Source organism: Aotus nancymaae, unplaced genomic scaffold, assembly GCF_030222135.1.
Source record: "Aotus nancymaae isolate 86718 unplaced genomic scaffold, 86718_ANA_hifiasm-v0.15.2.pri h1tg000010l, whole genome shotgun sequence".
NCBI classification, from domain to species: domain Eukaryota; kingdom Metazoa; phylum Chordata; class Mammalia; order Primates; family Aotidae; genus Aotus; species Aotus nancymaae.
In genome coordinates, this window is record NW_026988421.1 from 25,376,251 (window position 1) to 25,394,582 (window position 18,332).

The 18,332-nt window shown below is 39.5% G+C and overlaps 1 protein-coding gene across 1 annotated transcript in view; it reads right to left on the reverse strand.

Moving 5' to 3' along the window:
- SORCS3 (sortilin related VPS10 domain containing receptor 3) overlaps positions 1-18,332 on the reverse strand; it is a 612,970-nt gene that overhangs the window by 13,561 nt on the left and 581,077 nt on the right. The window contains exons 21-23 of the mRNA XM_012450168.3: positions 7,304-7,427; positions 5,759-5,871; positions 534-665 (exon numbers count right to left, since the gene is read on the reverse strand). Of these exons, the coding sequence (XP_012305591.2) occupies positions 534-665; positions 5,759-5,871; positions 7,304-7,427 (369 nt within the window). The remainder of the gene's footprint in view (positions 1-533; positions 666-5,758; positions 5,872-7,303; positions 7,428-18,332) is intronic.

The window sequence follows — 18,332 nt, forward strand, 5'->3', positions numbered from 1 at the left end:
ATGCCCATTTGATAAAAGCAGTAAATCACAATCCCTTTTGGAAATGTTGCTTCCTTAGTTAAAGCAAAGTGAGGCAATACACCCCTCTGCAAACAATCATGTTTGAAAGCAGTTCATTTTCTCCCCAGAAGCAGAGCTTAAAATTGGCCAGGATCTCTAGGGGCTAGTGCAGTTTAAAGACAAGAGGCACACAGTCCCAGAAACAGACAAGGAAATTCAAATCCCCTCCTCTCTCTCTCTCTCTCTCCCCTGCCTTCCTTCCCCTGTACCCCAGGAGGAGTCACTGGGAGGGAGCCATGAGCTGGTGCAGGGATGTCAGACATTGGAATGAATAATGCCAGGGGTGCCGTTCCTTCCTGAGTAGCTGAATGCTCCAGTCTATGTTTATTCTGGGTAAGGGTGACTGCTCTTCAAAACCTTGGATGTTGGGGCAATAGAAAAGAGCCTGTCTCCCTTTCTGGCTAAAAACAGCTTTGCCCCCCTCCGGGTGTAGGGCACAGGCAAGGGTCCCAGCCAGATTTGCTCTCACTTACTTGCTCCAGGTCCCCTTCGTTGCCTTTCCTCCTCTCTGTCAGGTTCTTGGGTGGGAGAATGAAAAGCTCTGCTGAAGTAGGGAGGCCAGGAAACACAGCAATGAGGATCTGGTCCTCTGGGACACTGGTTACCTGCAAGGATGTTTAGATAAAGAGAGGTTGTGGAGGAGCCAGCCCTCCCCAAATCAATGACATGAGGAGGGCAGAGTGTGCACAGCCAGAGGGCTCATAGGAGCTTTTCAAAGGCAGCTTCTTAGGCACAGGCTTCAGTATACACTCAGGCTTTCTTTCAGTTTTTCCCTTAGATCTGCTGGGTAAAAAATTAGTTTCACTACCTCCTCTGCCTTTATATACATTTTTACTGAAACTAGAATGGTATTACAAATGATTTTCAAAACATTACTTGCTGGGAACATTTGCAAAAGTTGCTCTCATATTTTCCATTTTTCTATGAGGGCTAGAGCTTCTGGCTGAAACACAGGATGGCTGCAAAGGAGGAAAAAGGAGTCATAAACAAACATGGGAAAATGCAAATTTAAAGAAAGCCGAGTGACATTTACTTTCACTTATTAAAGCAGGATTTTTGTTTAAGTGTAATAGCTAATATTGGTAAGACTGCAGTGAAGGAAGTTCCCTCATTTGACGCTGGCAGTGCTAAAAATTGATACATATTGCCAATTTGTTTTCTGAAATACTTAATTTAAAGGCCATAAAAATATTCATACCCTTCAGACAGTAACTGTAACTTGGCAAGTTTGTTCTAAAGACATAATCCAAAATATAGGAAAAGCCATATGCAGGAAAAAAAATACAACATTACTTATAATAGTAAATAAATGGGAAAACCTCCAGTATCCAAAAAAATTAAGTAAATACTGGTATAATCTCCGGATATAATATTATGCTACCATTAAGATGGTAATGAGTACTATGAGACAACATAGAAAATTACTTATGATAGCTGCATTCCAATCTATTTCCTTACATTTCTTTGGTTACAACTCTATAAAAATACACATGTACAGAAGAAAAAAATAACAAAATACTAAACGCTGTTAAGAGGCGGGGAATACAAGTGAATTTGTCTACTCTTGAGTGGTTAGTAAAAGGATGATACTGCTTTTGTGACAGAAACTAAAGAGTGAGCTTCAGTCTGAAGGCAATTTTTTAAAGAAAACAGGATGCTGAGTTCTCCCCTGTGAAGGGTACGGTTGTTCTTTCCTATGTGTCTCCTGAAGATCTTTTACCCAGATCACCCCCGCCTCTTCTGCCACTCCAAATACATAATTTGTGAAGCAGGTGAAGCATCCCTATCCCCCAAGAAGTGCCCCCGACCGTCTCTGCCTGCAGCGGTCTCTTCCACTTTAGCCTCCCACCCCAAACGCCTCCAAATGACCGTGTCCACTGTATTTGAGAGATACACGGATCATGTCTACCATGACACAGAATTACATCTGTCTGGTGCAGTCTTTTCTCAGATTCTGATATGGTCAGGCTTTGTGTCTCCACCTAAATCTCATCTTGAATGGTCATCCGCATAATCCCCAGGCGTTGAGGGAGGAACCACGTGGAGGTGATCGAATCCTGGGGTGGTTTCCCCCGTTCCGTTCTCATGATAATGAGTGGGTTCTCATGAGATGTAATGGTTTTATAAGGGGCTTTTCCCTCTCCACTCTGCCACCCTTCTCTCTCCTGTCACCCTCTGTAGAGGTACCTTCCGCCAGAATTGTTAAATCTCTTGAAGCCTCCCCAGCCATGCAGAACTGTGAGTCAGTTAAACCTCTTTTCTTTATAAATTACCCAGTCTTGGGTCGTTCTTTATAGCAGCTTGAGAATGGACTAATACAGGTGCAATTGCCCAGATGTTTCTGTCTGGGGTCTCACTGTTTCAAAGAATGTTTGACACAGAGTAAAAATTAAATAAATAGTCGCTAGATTGAACAGAAGCAGAGGAGTTGGTTGTTTTCCTTTTGCTCTGTTCTGATTCCTATTTGGAATTAGGTTTACAGATTGGAGTTAACTCTCAGGGATATGATAAAGAGAAGTGAGAGAGCCAGCCTGCAGGGAAGTAAGAAGCAGCAGTCAGAAGCCTGAAGAGTCTACCAACTAGGGAGGCATCCCTGTAAAACCTTGAGGTGGTTAGCTTGATGCCTCAGCATCCTTCCAAGGCATGATCTTGGGTAGCAGGAAGTCTCAATGCCCAAGTCTATAAGACAGGAGGCCTTCTCCTAACCTTAAAGCATGTCTCAGGAGGCCAGGGGTGAAATGCAGAAAATCACCCAGTGGAGTGAATGAGGGGTGGTGAGTTTATTAGTGCCTTGACTGGTGTGACCCTTTGTCTCAGGAAAGAACAATGTCAGGGAGTGTCAGTCCATCAAGGCCCTTGGAGGGACCTTGGAGCTGTGTATCTAAATTCATTTAATTTATCCGAAGGGACATGTGAGTGATAGGTCCTTGTGAGATTTGAGGCCTGAGAATCAACTCACAGGGCTGATTATTATTATTGCAATTAGCAACTTATTTCCTAAAAAGCTAGCATGTTTTTAATGAATATAACCATACAAAATACAACTCAATTCTGGATGCCTTGCAACCAAATGCTATGATCTGAATATTTTTGCACCCCCACCCCATTCATCTGTCAAAACTTAATATCTAACGTAATGGTATCGGGGGAGACTTGAGAGGTGATTAAGTTGTAAGGGTGGAGCCCTCATGAATGGGATTAGTGCCTTTATAAAAGAGATCCCAGAGAGCCCCATTGCCCTTCGCACCATATGAACACACAGCAAGAAGGTTCTGTCTATGAACAAGTAAAGAGGCTTTCACCAGACATCAAATCTGCAGGCATCTTGATCTAGGACTCACCCACCTCCAGAATTGTGAGAAATACACTTCTGTTGTTTATTAGCCACCCAGTTTATGGAACCTTGTTATAGCAACTCAAACAGACTAATAGACTAACACAGCATTTCATTTTCATCTCTTTCTTTGCTGTGGTGTGATCTCGGTTTACTGCAATCTCCACCTCCTGTGTTCAAGCGATTCTCCTGCCTCAGCCTCCTGAGTAGCTGGGACTACAGGCATGTGCCTTTTTTATTTTCCTTTCGTAGAGATGGGAGTTTCACTGGATTGCCCAGTTTATCTGCCCACCTCAGCCTCCCAAAGTGCTGGGATTACAGGTATGAGCCACTGCACCCAGCCCTCATTCTCATCTCTCTCTACAAACAGTCTCTCTGTAAAAAGATTTAAAGTGTAGTAACTCTTAACAGACCACTCCACACAAGAATACTCTTATGTCATTCTCTCCTATTTAGTCTTCTTACTCTCTGTCAGCTCCTTCTCCATGTCCTTCCTGGATCTTTCTTCTCTGCCTTGGGGAACCACCAGCAGTGTGTCTGCCTTGCCCCCAACTCCTCTTTGGAGAGTCTAACAACCTCCACAGCCTCTTCTCTTACATCTCTCCCTCCAACATGAACTTCTGCTTGATCTTCAGATCCATATTTTCACCCAATATCTTCACCCAATTTTTTCTCACGTGCTCCAGACTTATATTAAAAGTCAAATCATTATTGTTTCCCAAGCGTGTTTCTCCTACACAGTCCCCATCTTGATTAATGTAAGGCCATCTCCTACCTGCTCTTGTCATCAGAGAATTTCTCTCTCCCTCTCACCCACACTATATTTCATTAGTCACCAATTCTATTGTTCAACTTTTTAAGCAGCCATTGCCTCTTTTTCTTCAGCACCTTATATTTCTGGCCTAGATAACTGCAGTGGTCTTTTAGCTGGTCACCTTTTGAGAAATGTCTCCCCCACTATGTTCCCTTCCTATCTCAGCTTGTCCTCTGCATTGCCACCGGAATGGGTTACTGAAATATAAATCTATTCTCTTACTGAAATTAAAAAAAAAAACTTTTCATACTTCCCAGTGCCTAAAGAATAGATGTCAAGCTTCGATTGACTTCTCAGACCCTATACAACATGACATAACCATCCTAGTTCAATTTTAGCTGCACCTGCTCTTATAACCTACAGACTGGCTACACCAATCTCTTTGCCATTTCCCAAATATGCTGTTCTCTTTAAACAGTCCATGACTTTGCACATACTGTTCATTCAGACACCATCCTGCCCCTGTTAACTGACATTCACCCTTGAAAACAGTTCAAGTATCCTCTCCAAAGCCATTCCAAGAGTTCAACAAGTATTTATTGAGTTGCAAATCTGTGCCAAGTCTTCATGTCCCTAGACAGAGTGAATCACATTGTTCTCTCTGCCCCATAGAGATGCTGGCCATGCCTCTAGCTTAGAGCTGCTTATACATTAGACTTACTTCTACATTTCAATTGATCATATTTTATTCATCAATATATTCTAGTGCCTACCTCTGAGAAAATGTTTAACAAAGCCCTTTTACTTTCTCTAAGGCAAATCTGACCTTGGATTACTTCTGTAATTCTATTACCCTGCTGGAAAGCTCTGTTTCCTGACCTGTAGCATTCTGAGTTCCACCTGTGGCCAATGGTAGTCTTGTGAGTATAAATGTTTGGTTAAGAAGACCCCCTTGGTGAACAAAAAGCCAGCCAAGTGCATAACATTAGTAAAAACTGAGTGAGTGGTGCATCCATTAGTGCATTAAACAGTTCAAGCCCCTGTCTCAGGAAAAATTCATAATAAACATTGGGCCAGTTTCCTTCTTCAAACATTGAACTAGACTCTCTTTTATACTTTTCTCTCCCTCTTTCTTTAATCCAGCAAGTTTTTCTTTTTTCTTTTCTTTTTTTTTTTTTTAGTAGAGTCTTGCTCTGTCACTCAGGCTGGATGCAATGGTGCAATCTCAGCTCACCTCAGCCTCTACCTCCAGGGTTCAAGTGATTTGATTCTTGTGCCTCAGCCACCTGAATAGCTGGGATTACAGACGTGCACCACCATACTCAGCTAATTTTCGTATTTTTAGTAGAGACAGAGTTTTTCTATGTTGGCCAGGCTGGTCTCAAACTCCTAGTCTCAAATGATCCACTTGCCTTGGCCTCTCAAAGTGCTGGGATGAGAGATGACAGGTGTGAGCCTCTGTGCCCAGCATTTTCTCTCACTTTTTACGGAGAAATAATCTTTATTCAATTGTAGAATGCAGTTTTAATCCATGCAAATCTATTGTGGACCACACCATCTAGTTATTTTCTTTATTCACAAGCACTTAAACAAAGATAAAGCCAACTTACTTTAACCAGAGCTCGCTTGATAACATTGCCAATATCTTGTCTCCATTCAGGAATGTCAGGATTGTGGTAATCCAGATTAGGGGAGAATGATAAGAGCTGGGACTGGAAATATTCTGCAGGAAGAGAGAGTGTTCAAGTGAGGCTGGGAGAGTGAGAAGAGAGAGGGTGTGATTGGTGTGGGGCTCCACCATCACTGTGCTTTCGGTAAAGGGTCTACTCTTTCACGAGGCTTCTAATATAATTCCTTGTTCTCAGCTTGTTTCCTGACTTCTGAAAGAAAGTAGAATTTGGTGATTAGAAGTAGATTTGTGTTCCTACCAGTTTTGTTAGTTCCTAAGACTTAAGCCTTTCTTCTTGTATATTATCTGAAATGAAAGACAAGTATGAAACTCCAGAAGGAGACTTCTGCTACTGTAGGTGGTACCATGCAGAGCCAACACAAAGCATTAACAATTTAGGCTTGGTTGGAATGGAGTCTTTTCACTTCTCCTTCCTTAATCCCTTTGCCCATTGTGCTAGAAACTGCCTCTAAGGATTAGAAAACAGGTTGAAACTTTGTATCTTGACCTGATTGGTGAGTATACAGGTGTATTCACTTTGTGGCATTTCATAAAACTAAACACTGGTGCCCTGTACACTTTTCTGTATAAAATTTAAAATTCAATTAAAATGTTTACTTTGAAAGAAATACACGAACCTTCCACATGCCCCTTCAAGAGCCTGAGAAGTTTGCAGAACTGTAGGAAGAAGAATTTACCTGGTGTGAGCTGGAGGAACATAATCTGAGTCAGAGGATCATATGCCTTCATTCAACTTTCTAGAAAACCACAGTGATAGTGGTTGTGTCTAGGGGCCTGGGAGAGGTTGTGTGAAAAGGCAATAGAGGTACTTTCAATGATTCTTAAGTTTATTATAAATTTATAAATTATTAAGTTTATAATAAACTTAAGAATCATTCTCCAGGAGTCAGAATAGAATGGTAGTCCTATTTACCACTCTTCTGCCTTAGTCCTAGCTTATGTTCTTAGCCTTATTATCTAGTTTGTGAAGCCAATCATATCCAAATCTCCAACAATCAAGAAAGCCATTGGTTATGAATAGGTCATCTCATTAACTGAGCAATGAGTCCTATAAGGCAGGGATCATAACTCTTGACCTGTGGAAATTGCTGGTCTAATCTCACAAAGAGTGTGTCCTGCATATATGCTGTAGACACCTCAGCTGGACAAAAGATCTAGCCCTTTCTATGATAGTCTTTCTATCTTTCATTTCCTTCAATTTATGATACGTGTCTTTTGTCTAATGAGAACCCCAAATGGGTTGTGAGACAGACATAACACAGGGGACAACAAATACCTGTTTGTGATATACTTCTCTTACAACCTCAATCTCTAGGTAGGAGGTAGGTTTGGAAGCTCCCTGTGGACCTATGTAATGTTCCCAGGGGCGGAGGAATTTCCATGACACTCAATGATTGCAGGGAGGGTGGGCAGAGGAGATTAACTGAGCAGGGAAGAGCATGACAGAACAATTTTCAGGGCTTACCATGCACTGCGATCTCCTTTGTGTCCTGGATAAGGGCATTTCCAGCAGCCACCTGGACTGTGATGGTGTTGGTTCCCTCTGCAAGGAATGTGAAGGAAATGCTGCTGTCCAAAGTGATGAGAGGCTACAAGAAGAAGTAATAATACTCATTCAGTCTTGTGTGTGATATCAACTTTCCTTCCTTTTCTGAAATTCTCAGACTGCCATCCTAACTTGGAAAAGAAATTTACAAACTTTATAGTTTCTTAAAAGTGTGATTATTCTTCCAGTATCTAGGAAAATTATTAGTATACTTGAAACACATTATCAAATGTTAAATTCTAGAAACAAGGATGAGACTGGGCATCCTGGATTTTGCATGTCATTCCTTCTTTTGTGGCAAAGTAGAAATAACTTTTATAATCAGTTTCTGTTGGCTTTGGGAATAAAAGATCATTTATCTTCTCCTCCAATATCTGGTATCATTTATAGTTTCATACTATATTTCATTGGACTATGAGACCTTTCTGAGAAGTGATCACATGTTATGTACTTCTGCATTGCCTACCCTAAGCACACTGTCTTTTTTTTTTTTTTTTTTGAGACAGAGTCTCACTCTGTTACACTGTCACACAGGCTGGAGGGCAGTGGCATGAATCTCAGCTCACTGTAACCTCTGTCTCCTGGGCTCTAGCAATTCTCCTGCTTCAGCCTCCTGAGTAGCTGGGACTACAGGAACATACTGCCACACCCGGCTATTTTTTTGTATTTTAGTAGAGACAGGGTTTTACCACGTAGCCCAGGCTGGTCTCGAACTCCTGGGCTTAGGCAATCCACCTGCCTCAGCCTCCCAAAGTGCTAGGATTACAGGTGTGAGCCACCATGCCCAGCTGCACATTGTCTTTCACAGAGCAGAAAATACATGTAAATTAGATACACCACCAGATTACTGACTTTTTACATTATTATATCTGTGTTTTCAATTGCTAGACATTTTTACCATTTTTAATAGGTTGAAAAATACACAAGCATTCATATTTGGGAAGATTTCTTAATCTTTTTTCTCTGGTTTTTTTTTTTCCCCTAATTATCACAACAGATAGGAACTTCTCAAGGATGAAGAGAGAAACAGAATGCAGTTATCTTGGAATTCACAGAGGATAGGTTCCAGGACCCCTGTGGATACAAAAATCCATGCATACTCCAATCCCATTGTAGGCCCTCCATAACTGCAGGTCTTGCATTCTTTAAATACTGTATTTTCAATCTAAGTTTGGTTACAGATGTGGATCCTGCTGATATGGAGGGCTGACTGTATTTCTTGAAAAAAGCCCACATATAAGTGGACCTGTGCATTTCAAACCCTTGTTGTTCAAGGATCAGCTCTAATTATATCTTTTTTTCCTGAAAAGAAGAATCTTGATAAAAAGCAGATGCTTATTGGAGAGAAGAGAGTACAGATCTTGAGATTGAAGACTCATTATCCAGTGGGCATCTTAAAGTCAATGCCCTCTCAAATTCTCTATTGTTTGGAAAGTGAGATGTAACAGTTGGAGGCTGATCTAAGGCAGCTGATAGAGAGATGCCACAAGAACAGATGAGCAGCCTCCCTCTCCTCTCTTGCTGTCAGGATGACAGCAGGGTGGAGAGTAGCAATGTAGCCACTTAGGGAATGCACAGAGCTGCCCTTTAAGTGGGGCATGACAGCCCCTCATAGCACACCCATGTATGGCCTGGATACATGTGTACAAAGCCCTGCAGAGGCTCCCAGATGAAGCTTTCAGATGGTGTCCCCACTGTAACACTGAAATTCTTTTCTAGCTCAGAATTTTTAACTGGGCCTTTGAAACAACAATTTAATTCTTCTGCTTTAAAATTCTATCGCTCTCTTTTATGATCAAGTTGACAGCTAGAGTTGGACAGGATTAGAGATACTGCCCTAAGCGTCTGACATACTTTCTTTTTCTATTTGGCAAATGAAAGGAGAAAGGGAGTATGGAAAGAGATATACTCCTTGCCTTAACTAAGGTTCAGGCATTCTTCCCCATACTTATGCCTGGGTGATGACACGCACATGGTGTGACCTTCTGAATTAATCAATGAATGAGGCGTTAAAGTAGGTTCTGACATGGACATAAAATCCAAAGGGTTGACAGTGGCTGTTTATAGCTCTGTTTGGACAAGGAAGCTGAAGTCAAATTGGGCTTAGCACAGCAATGTCAATCAGGGCCATGGAATAAGGGAATAACTACATGTGTTACCACAGAGTCACCATTTCTAGTATAATTAGAACAATGACTTGAAACTCATTCTGTTACAGTTTGAATCAATAACCTTAGGCAAAGTTTGTCCCCATTCTGGGCCTTAGTTCTTTATCTGTTAAATGAGTGCTTTGGGTTAGGTGATCTGTGAGGACTCATTCAGCAATCAGAATCTGTTGCATTAACAAATTGATCTAGGCAAAATTTATAGTTTCTACTGATCAACCGATCAGGTCTTAACCCGTCAAAAAGCCTTCAATTGCTTTGCTACATTCTTTAAAAAGAAAATGAGAAATCTCTAAACACCTAACAGAGTGGCTAAATATATATATATATTTTATGATGATACCAAGTAATATTGAAGATGTAGGACTCATAGAATTTTGGTAGAAATGTAAAATGGTGGAACCACTTGGGAAAATACTTCGTTTTATAAGAAATTTCAAGAACTTTTTCCAGAGTGGTGTGATAGTGACAGGAGGCAGCCAAATGCCTAGGCTGATAAGGGCAGGTACCCAGTGAAGCCCCTCCTCCAAGCCGAAGACACTTTAAAGCCTGAAAGCCAAGCTACAAGTTAAATCTTTGGACTGGATTAAAAACCTGTCTTCCTGTTTGGCATACTTTCTCTGACTGATCCCCATCCTTCACCTATTTTACATATACCTACCCTTTCCTAGGTGGTTTTCTATACTGTCATGCCCACCTTTGAGCGGTGTCTTCACTTCATCCTTTTGTGCATACTCACAAACCAATCAGCACACACTCCCCATCCTGTGCCTATAAAAACCCCTCAGTCGGTATACGAGGAAACGGCCTGACTTCTGGGAGGAGACAGCCTGACTCCACTCAAAGTCAGGGAGGAGATGACCTGCACTTCCCGTCCCTTCTCCAGCTCCCCTCTCTGATGAGAGCTGTTTTCAGTGCTCAATAAAGTTAACTGCCTTCACCATCCTTCAGCCATCCATGTGACCTCATTCTTCTTGGATGCCAGGCAAGAGTTCAGGACCCACCAAGTGCAAGTACCCAGAAGGGCTATCACACTAGCCCTTTCCTCTCAGTGGCAGAGGGTAGCTGCCCCATATGACAAGGCAAGGGGCCAACTGAGCTGTTCACATGCCACTGTCCACAGATGGTAGAGCTAAAGGAGCACTGTAACACCCTCTCTGGGGCTTCAGGGTGGTGGGCACCCTCACCTGGGTGCTGCTACGTTCCCCCTGAGGTGACACACCTGGTCTGGCCACAGGCCCTCCACAGAGCTTGCTCCCATGTCAGTACCTGGAGCCTCTGGCCAGATCCCGCACTCCCTCACTCACATGCTCCCTTCTGCAAGGGGTTGAGCACGGTGAGCCAAGCAGAGGCGGCGCCCCTGCTGCAAGTTCAGTAAAGAGGCCAAGAAAAATCCTGCATCAGTTGTACCATATGTATATTTTATGATTTGGCAACTGCAATCCTAAGAATTTAGCCAAGAGAAAAGAAGATACAAGTATACAAACAACAACAAAAAAAACGTTCATAGCGGCTTATTCATAGCAGCCCAAAATAGGAAGCAGCCCAGGAATTCATTAGTAGAAAATTTAGTAGGAAATAAGTAAATATATATATTTTTGTATATCATATATATTTATATAAATATATAACACACCAAGACAAAGGAATAAAGCGAAATAGTATTTATAACTAGTAGTTTAGCTTAAAGCTAACATAAACATTTATATATACACATAAATATTTATATATTTTACATTTATATATGCATATATAATCAGTGTGTGTGTATAATCAGTATGGATGGATCCCCAAACCAGCAAATCTAATTTATGTTGAAAAAGTAGAGTGGTTGGTTCTGGCGACTGGGCTGAAGATTGACTGAGAAGGGGCATGGAAGGACTTTCTGGGAGTTTGGATTACACAGGTGAATGTCTTTTTGAAAACTCAGTAAACGCACACTGTTGATTTGTGCATTCCATTGTTGATAGGTTTTATACCCCCACAGAGGTAAAAGTGTAAAGAAATATTCAACTATAGTTAATGATTTACAAGCTGAATCATTTAGGACAAAGTATATAGGTGTCTTAAATTTACTTTGAAATTAATAAAAAATCAAGATAGACTAACGGATGGATATAGAAGGATGGACAGATAGACGTGTGATAGAACACACTGAGCAAATGTTTATGGTAAACTACATGTGGTGTGTTTGTGGATGTTCACTGCACAATTCTCTCAGCTTTCCATTTTGTTTTACTGCCTTCAGCTATTTCTCATCTTTTCTCACCTATCACAACCAGGCATTTTTCTCCCTTAACAGTTTTCTCTTTAGAGAATCTTCACTACTTCCAGCTCATCTTCTTCTGCTCTCAGTAGTATACATGGCCCTCTCTCCTTTTCCTGCCCACTATTCCTAAAATTCAGGTGGCTGGTGCTGTCCTGGGCATTGGAATCTCTTTTGAGAGGAATGGAATTCCTCCTGTCCTAGCAGATTTGATCTTGTCTCCATCTGGCTGTTTTCCTAGGAGATCCAGGGCCCAGCAAGGGTGCAGCGATGCAGGGCAAAGGGAATGCCATCTGAAATAAGAGAGCATGTGCCCTCCTGCCAGCCAGTCAGGGCACTGAGCCACAGCAGACAAACTGCACTGAATGGGAACACTTGGTCTCCAGGTGGCAAGCCACAGACTCTTGTGTTGGGGAAATGGCAGGAGCTAATTTTGTTTTCCAAATTGCTTTTGTTTCTCATCAGCTGTTATGGCAGCATGGCTGATTTCACCTTCCTTGCAAAGCTGGAACACTCAACAGGATTCTTGAGTTCTTCATCAGCCACTGATATCTGGTGCCCAATGCTAAATTAAATCAAGTATTTTAAGGTTCATTTACTCAAATATATTAGGCAAGCAGACACATTTATTAAGCCAGACCTCTGTTAATCCCAGCAAATTGGCCTTTCAGAGCCCCACAAATCCAACAGGCAGCTGATTGACTTCTCTGTCTCTGTGCTTCATCCAATCTACAGAGCCAGCCCACAGCAGGGCCCCTTAGAAAAATATCTCATGCCATGCCTAGGCTGTGAGCTACATCTCTCCCCACAGAGAATCCCTCATGTGTGACAGGTCACATATTATCCACTGAGCCTGGCAAGAAATCGACAAAGTTCTGTGTGACTATTTAGTTATGAGATTTCCACTTGACTAATGGAAATAAGCAAGCTGCAGGGAAATCTTTGCATGCAGCCTACATCAGTTTCCCAGACACAGGAAGTCAAGTTAATATTGCACATTCTAAAATCTCTACAATTTAAAATGCATACCTTGATAAAAGCTGCCAGTCCCAAATTGGACAGACTATGCAGTCACTATGCTTGCCTTATTTAAAACCTTCAGCAGATTATACAGTAATGAGTGCAAAGTTCTCATCACATGCAGTGCAAAGGCTGGATATATAATTGTGGATTATGGATCTGCCACATTTTGAACTATATAAAAAAATCTTAAAAACACACAAAGACAAAGAAATAAAGCAAAATAGTATCTATAGCTACTAGTTTAGTTTAAAACTAAACTGAACTAATGATAGAAGATAGAATCAAATTCATGGTTCTATACATTAGTTTAGTTTAAAATTAAACTAGTAGCTACGGATACTATTAAAGAAATAAAGCAAAATAGTATAGTAAACTAATCGTTTAAAGCTAAACTAGTAGTTATAAATACTATTTTGCTTTATTCCTTTGTCTTTGTGTGTTTTTAAGGGAGGAAAAATGACTGGTGGTAATAGGTGGGAAAAGATGATAAACAGTTGAAGGTAGTAAACCGAAACTCCCATATTTTTATGCCTATGGGATTAATGTGAAAATTCACAGGTTAAAAAAGCACTTTTCCTCAAATATAGATACACAAACATAGCAGTTAAATACATCCCAAAACTGTTTGACAGTATCTGTCTAAAGTATCACTGTCCAGGAATCTGGTTCTATCTTACATAAATCTACCCTAAATCAGAATTTTTGTGACAAAAGAAAAAGCATCCATTTTTATCATTCAAAGCCATCTGTCATCTATCTTCCTCACCTTTCAGCTTTTTCTCCAACTTCTGCCAAAATTAATCCTCTAACCATCACCAAATCCTAACCTCTACACAAAAATCCTTCTTTCCTCTCTGCCTCAATTCTACGACTCCTTCCATGCCAGCTTAGGCTCCACTTTGTATACAACTCACTCAGCAACCAACAAAGTCTGCATCCAACACTTGCTAGGCTGCTTGACTTCGCCAGTAATTTTACATTTCTATTGCATACCTTCTTTTATCTTTTCTTGAACGTTAGCCTCATATTCTCAAATAGATTACATGTTTCTTGAAAGCAACAAATGGAATTTACACTGCTCTGTATTCCTTACAACATCTAGCACAAACTACAGGCTCTTAAAAAAGATCCACAAAAGTACTGATGCAATTTCACATTGACCACTGATAGATTTTAGGCACATGAGCCTATAGTTGGATTTCAGAAATTCTTTCTCTTTTCTATTTACCTACACAACATATTTGCTTGCCAATTATTGCATATGTGCTCATCGTGCTTTCTTATGGGGGATACAATCTCCCTGAAGCTAAGGAGAATGTCATATGTGTTCTTCCATCCCTTTCAGCAGCACGCAAAAGTCTGATTATAAAGGCAGCAGGTCAATTCACTTTTATCAGTAGGATGATTTAATTCAACTACTTACATAGTAACCTAGTCACACAAACAAACACAAATACATAAAAATAGCCATAAAACATCACCTTCCAAGGTTACTGTCTTGCTTGTATCTTCTGTAAAATGGAATAACTTCTATTTCATCAGTGATGTTCTGATAACAATAAACTAACGTGTATGAAGAGACCAGTACACGATGAGTAACAGAAATACATGATCAAAATTAGTATTAGTTCCTTTTACAGGTCAGTTTGCTAGTCAAAGGGAACCAAATAGCTCTAAAGTCACAGTACTCACCACATACCCAGAGACATTCACTCATTTGCTAGCCAAATATAGTGCTCACTGGATCAACTAGTGGGCGCATGGCCACCTTGTGTGTCTGGCATGGGGTTAGCAAATAGCACTGCACTGAAAATGCACCTCTTTCAAATGGACCAAGTAACTATTTTTAGAAATTGGAGTGTAATCTATGGAACCAAGTCAGATTTTTTAACCTAAATACAAATACTGTTAATGCAAATGATGAGCAAAACAGTGACTACTACTTCCAAATGCTTGATGTGTTCTAAATGTTTTCTAAGCCTTTTTTTACTTAATCCTTGAAGCAGTACTTGATCATAGATACTACTGTTATTACCCAGACGTTACAATCAATAAAACTGACTCGAATAAATGAAATGGTTTGATTAGAGGCATACAGAAAAGAAGATTCTGTCTGGACTCCAACCTAGGTTCGTTTTGTTCTGAAACCACTCTATTCTTCTGCCTCTCATGTATTATCATTCTTTTAGTTCTTCAGGAGCAAAACCCCTAGCAAAACCTCTGGGACCTGGGTATTTGTGTAGCATTTCATCTCAAGCTTTTGGATGAAAAATTCCTAACCAAGGGAATATCTCTGATCACCATTAAAAAAATAAAAAACTACAATGTCAATATGTAATTTTAAAATGCCCCTTCGTAATATGGCATAACATGTATTAGGTAGGTAGGTAGGTAGTAGACAGTAGATAGATAGATAGATAGATAGATAGATAGATAGATAGATAGATAGAAGTGGAGAGACAGAGAGATATACAGTAGATTTCAAATAATAACTAAGTCAAGTTCATATATTACATATTATAGTATCCTTGCTTTACAGAAATTGATACAAACTCAGATTAAGTGACTCATTCAATTTAACATAGATAATTATTTCAGAAATATAAATTAGAATCCCTAATCGCTTTGTCCATTTATTTGTTTTTAATCAAATACCTATTAGACACTGCATGGCTTTTCAGGTCTTAGAAGCAGCACTCAAAGGAAAAATAGAGCTGCAGAGAAACATTGTGTCTTCCGTTCCTCCAAGGCTGCTGAGTAAATCACTGTGTTGGTAACAGTCAAGAAATGCCCTTCTTGCACACAGAAATTTCTTAGAAAAGATCACCAGGTAAATGAACAAGAAATAATTCTCTGACTTCACAGCCAAACCCTCACATCCACACAGGAGAAATGAACTTAAAATCCTCCTCTTTCTAACTTCTCCCTGAACGACTTTCTCTTCTTCCTTCACTACGTATATCTGCTGGTCTTTGAGGCATAATTTTAGGTTATGTAACCTCCAGGAGATAAACACCTCTGGTGGTGCTGCTAAAGCAACTAGGGCTGGGAAGACTGCGTGATAAATGGGAATTAGTAGGCCCAAGTTTTATGTTTGGCTCTGCAATTAACCAAGTGTTTGAATTTGGGATGTTCATCTCAGACAGGGAGCTTAATTTCTCTAATGTAACAAATAGGGCTTTTATTAAATGATCTACCCATCTATTGTCCTGGTGAAGAATAATCCCAGAAATGGAAATGCATTAGTCATCTATACTGAGAAATTAATTTGAAAATATGAGGCACAAATAATGCAAACAGAAAAGGGTTCCCTGGTCCATGAATCTTGCTCTATATTTTACCAGCCCATGCTAAATATAAGTTCTAATAACATAATAAAAAGAATCCATTTATTGAGTACATAGTCTGTGCCAAGTAAATAGTGTTAGCTTAGTTTTCACAACAACCAAGTTGAGATAGGCATTATTCTTTCCAGTTTATGGTGAGTCAATTATATCTTAGGACAGATAACTTTATCAAGCTCTCACACAGCTAAGAAGTAGCAGTTCTGGAAACTTCACCCAAGAAATCCTAAATCCAAGGTCCATGTTCTCTCCACTATATCATTCTGCCTCCCTAAAAAAGATCAGGGATAAGTTATCTCCCACTTATGCAGAAGTAAGGGTAGGGTGAAGTTTTCTTTGGTTGTTATTGACCAGAATCTGAATATTTATTTCCCTTCTTTTTAGATATCCAGTATTTCCAAGTCTGATGCTTTACCTTATCTAAATTACGTTTTTTTTTTTTTAAGTTAAAGCCTTCTCTATGACAAGAATGCTAATCACATTATGAGTTTTCAAAAAAAAAAACAGTTAAAAAAAAACACAAGTGTGAGAGTTCAAAATTCCAGGGGGATTCAGTCATAGGAAGCCTCCCATGACTTTGTGAACTTTATCACCAGTAGGTGACCAGATGCTCCCAAAAAATGTTAAAGAAAATTGTCCATATGGTTATAGCAGAAAGAGGGGGAAAATGATTATTTTGAAATACACATCAGAGCACTACGTTCTTTTTAACAAGGTCTGCTCTCAGAAGAAACTTAGAAATAAGAGTCTAAACTGAAGGGGTTTTATAGTCCAACTAAGCTATGAGAAGTAAAATACACAACTCCAGCCCACTTTATCCTTCCATATGAGAGAACATAGATACCTACCTACAGTCCACTCTAGCTAATCTAACCAACCTGGGGGATCAGGAGAGGGAGAAAAAATAGAAACACCTGTAAATGCCTGAGACCTAATCATAGGTTGATAAAAGCTTCCCCTCCTTCCACATGTTACGGCCATATTACTGAAGACTTATTTACAGTCATTCCTTTCACCCACTGTATCATGTAGAGCTATGAAGAAAAATTTACAAGGTATACTAAAGGGGAAAAAAAACATAGAAGAAACAGAGCAAGTATCAGAGCAAGTATCAAGGATGTTGCAGTGATAAGAGCAGGAATTTGAAATAATTTTAATTACTGTGCTGAAAGATTTAATGGATAAAGTAGACAGCATGCCAAAATAGATGAGTAATGTCAATAGAAAGTTGTAAATGCTAAGAGAAAAACAAAAAGAAATGCTAGAGATCGAAAACACTATATTGAAATTTTAAAATGCCTTTGATGTGTTTATTAGTAGACTGAACACACTGAGGAAGAATCTCTTAGCCTGAGAACATCTCAGTAGAAACTGCCAAAACTGAACAGCAGAGAACAAAAGGAAAAAAAAAGAATAGAATATTCAAGAATGAGGAACAACTGAAAATAGTATAAATGCATGTAATGTGAATAACAAAAAAAGAAACAGAAAAAAATCTTAATAATAACTGAGAATCACAGCAAAATAATGTCAGATGCCAAACCACAAACACACAAAACTCAGAGAACACTGAGACAGATAAATGCTGAAAAATCTACACCTAGATATATTGTTTTCAAACTACAAAAAAATCAAAGATTAAGAAAAAAAATCCTGAGAGAAGCCAGATGAAATAAACACTTTCCATATAAAGGAGAAGAGATAAGAATTATATCCAATGTCTCCTCAGAAACCATGTAAACAAGAAGAAAGTAGAGAGAAATATTTAAAGAGTTGAGGGGAAAAAACCCACAATCTAGAATTCTTTACCCGGCAAAATTATCCATTATAGGTGAAGAAGAAAAAAATGCTTTCTCAAATAAAGAAAAAATTAAAAAACGTATTGTCAGTAGATCTGTTTTGCAAAAAAACATTAAAAGTTCTTCAGAGAGAAGGACATATAGGTCAGAAACTTAGACCACATGAAGAAAGAAAGAACACTGATAAAGAATAAATGAAGGCAAAATTTTTTTAGAAAACTATTATTCTCAGTTGACTTAACAGAAAAAAAATTGTTTAACATAATAATACCAACAAGGTATTTGATTATGTATACTTATGTATATATCTTATGTATGTTTATATACAAGTGAAATGAGTGACAACAGTGA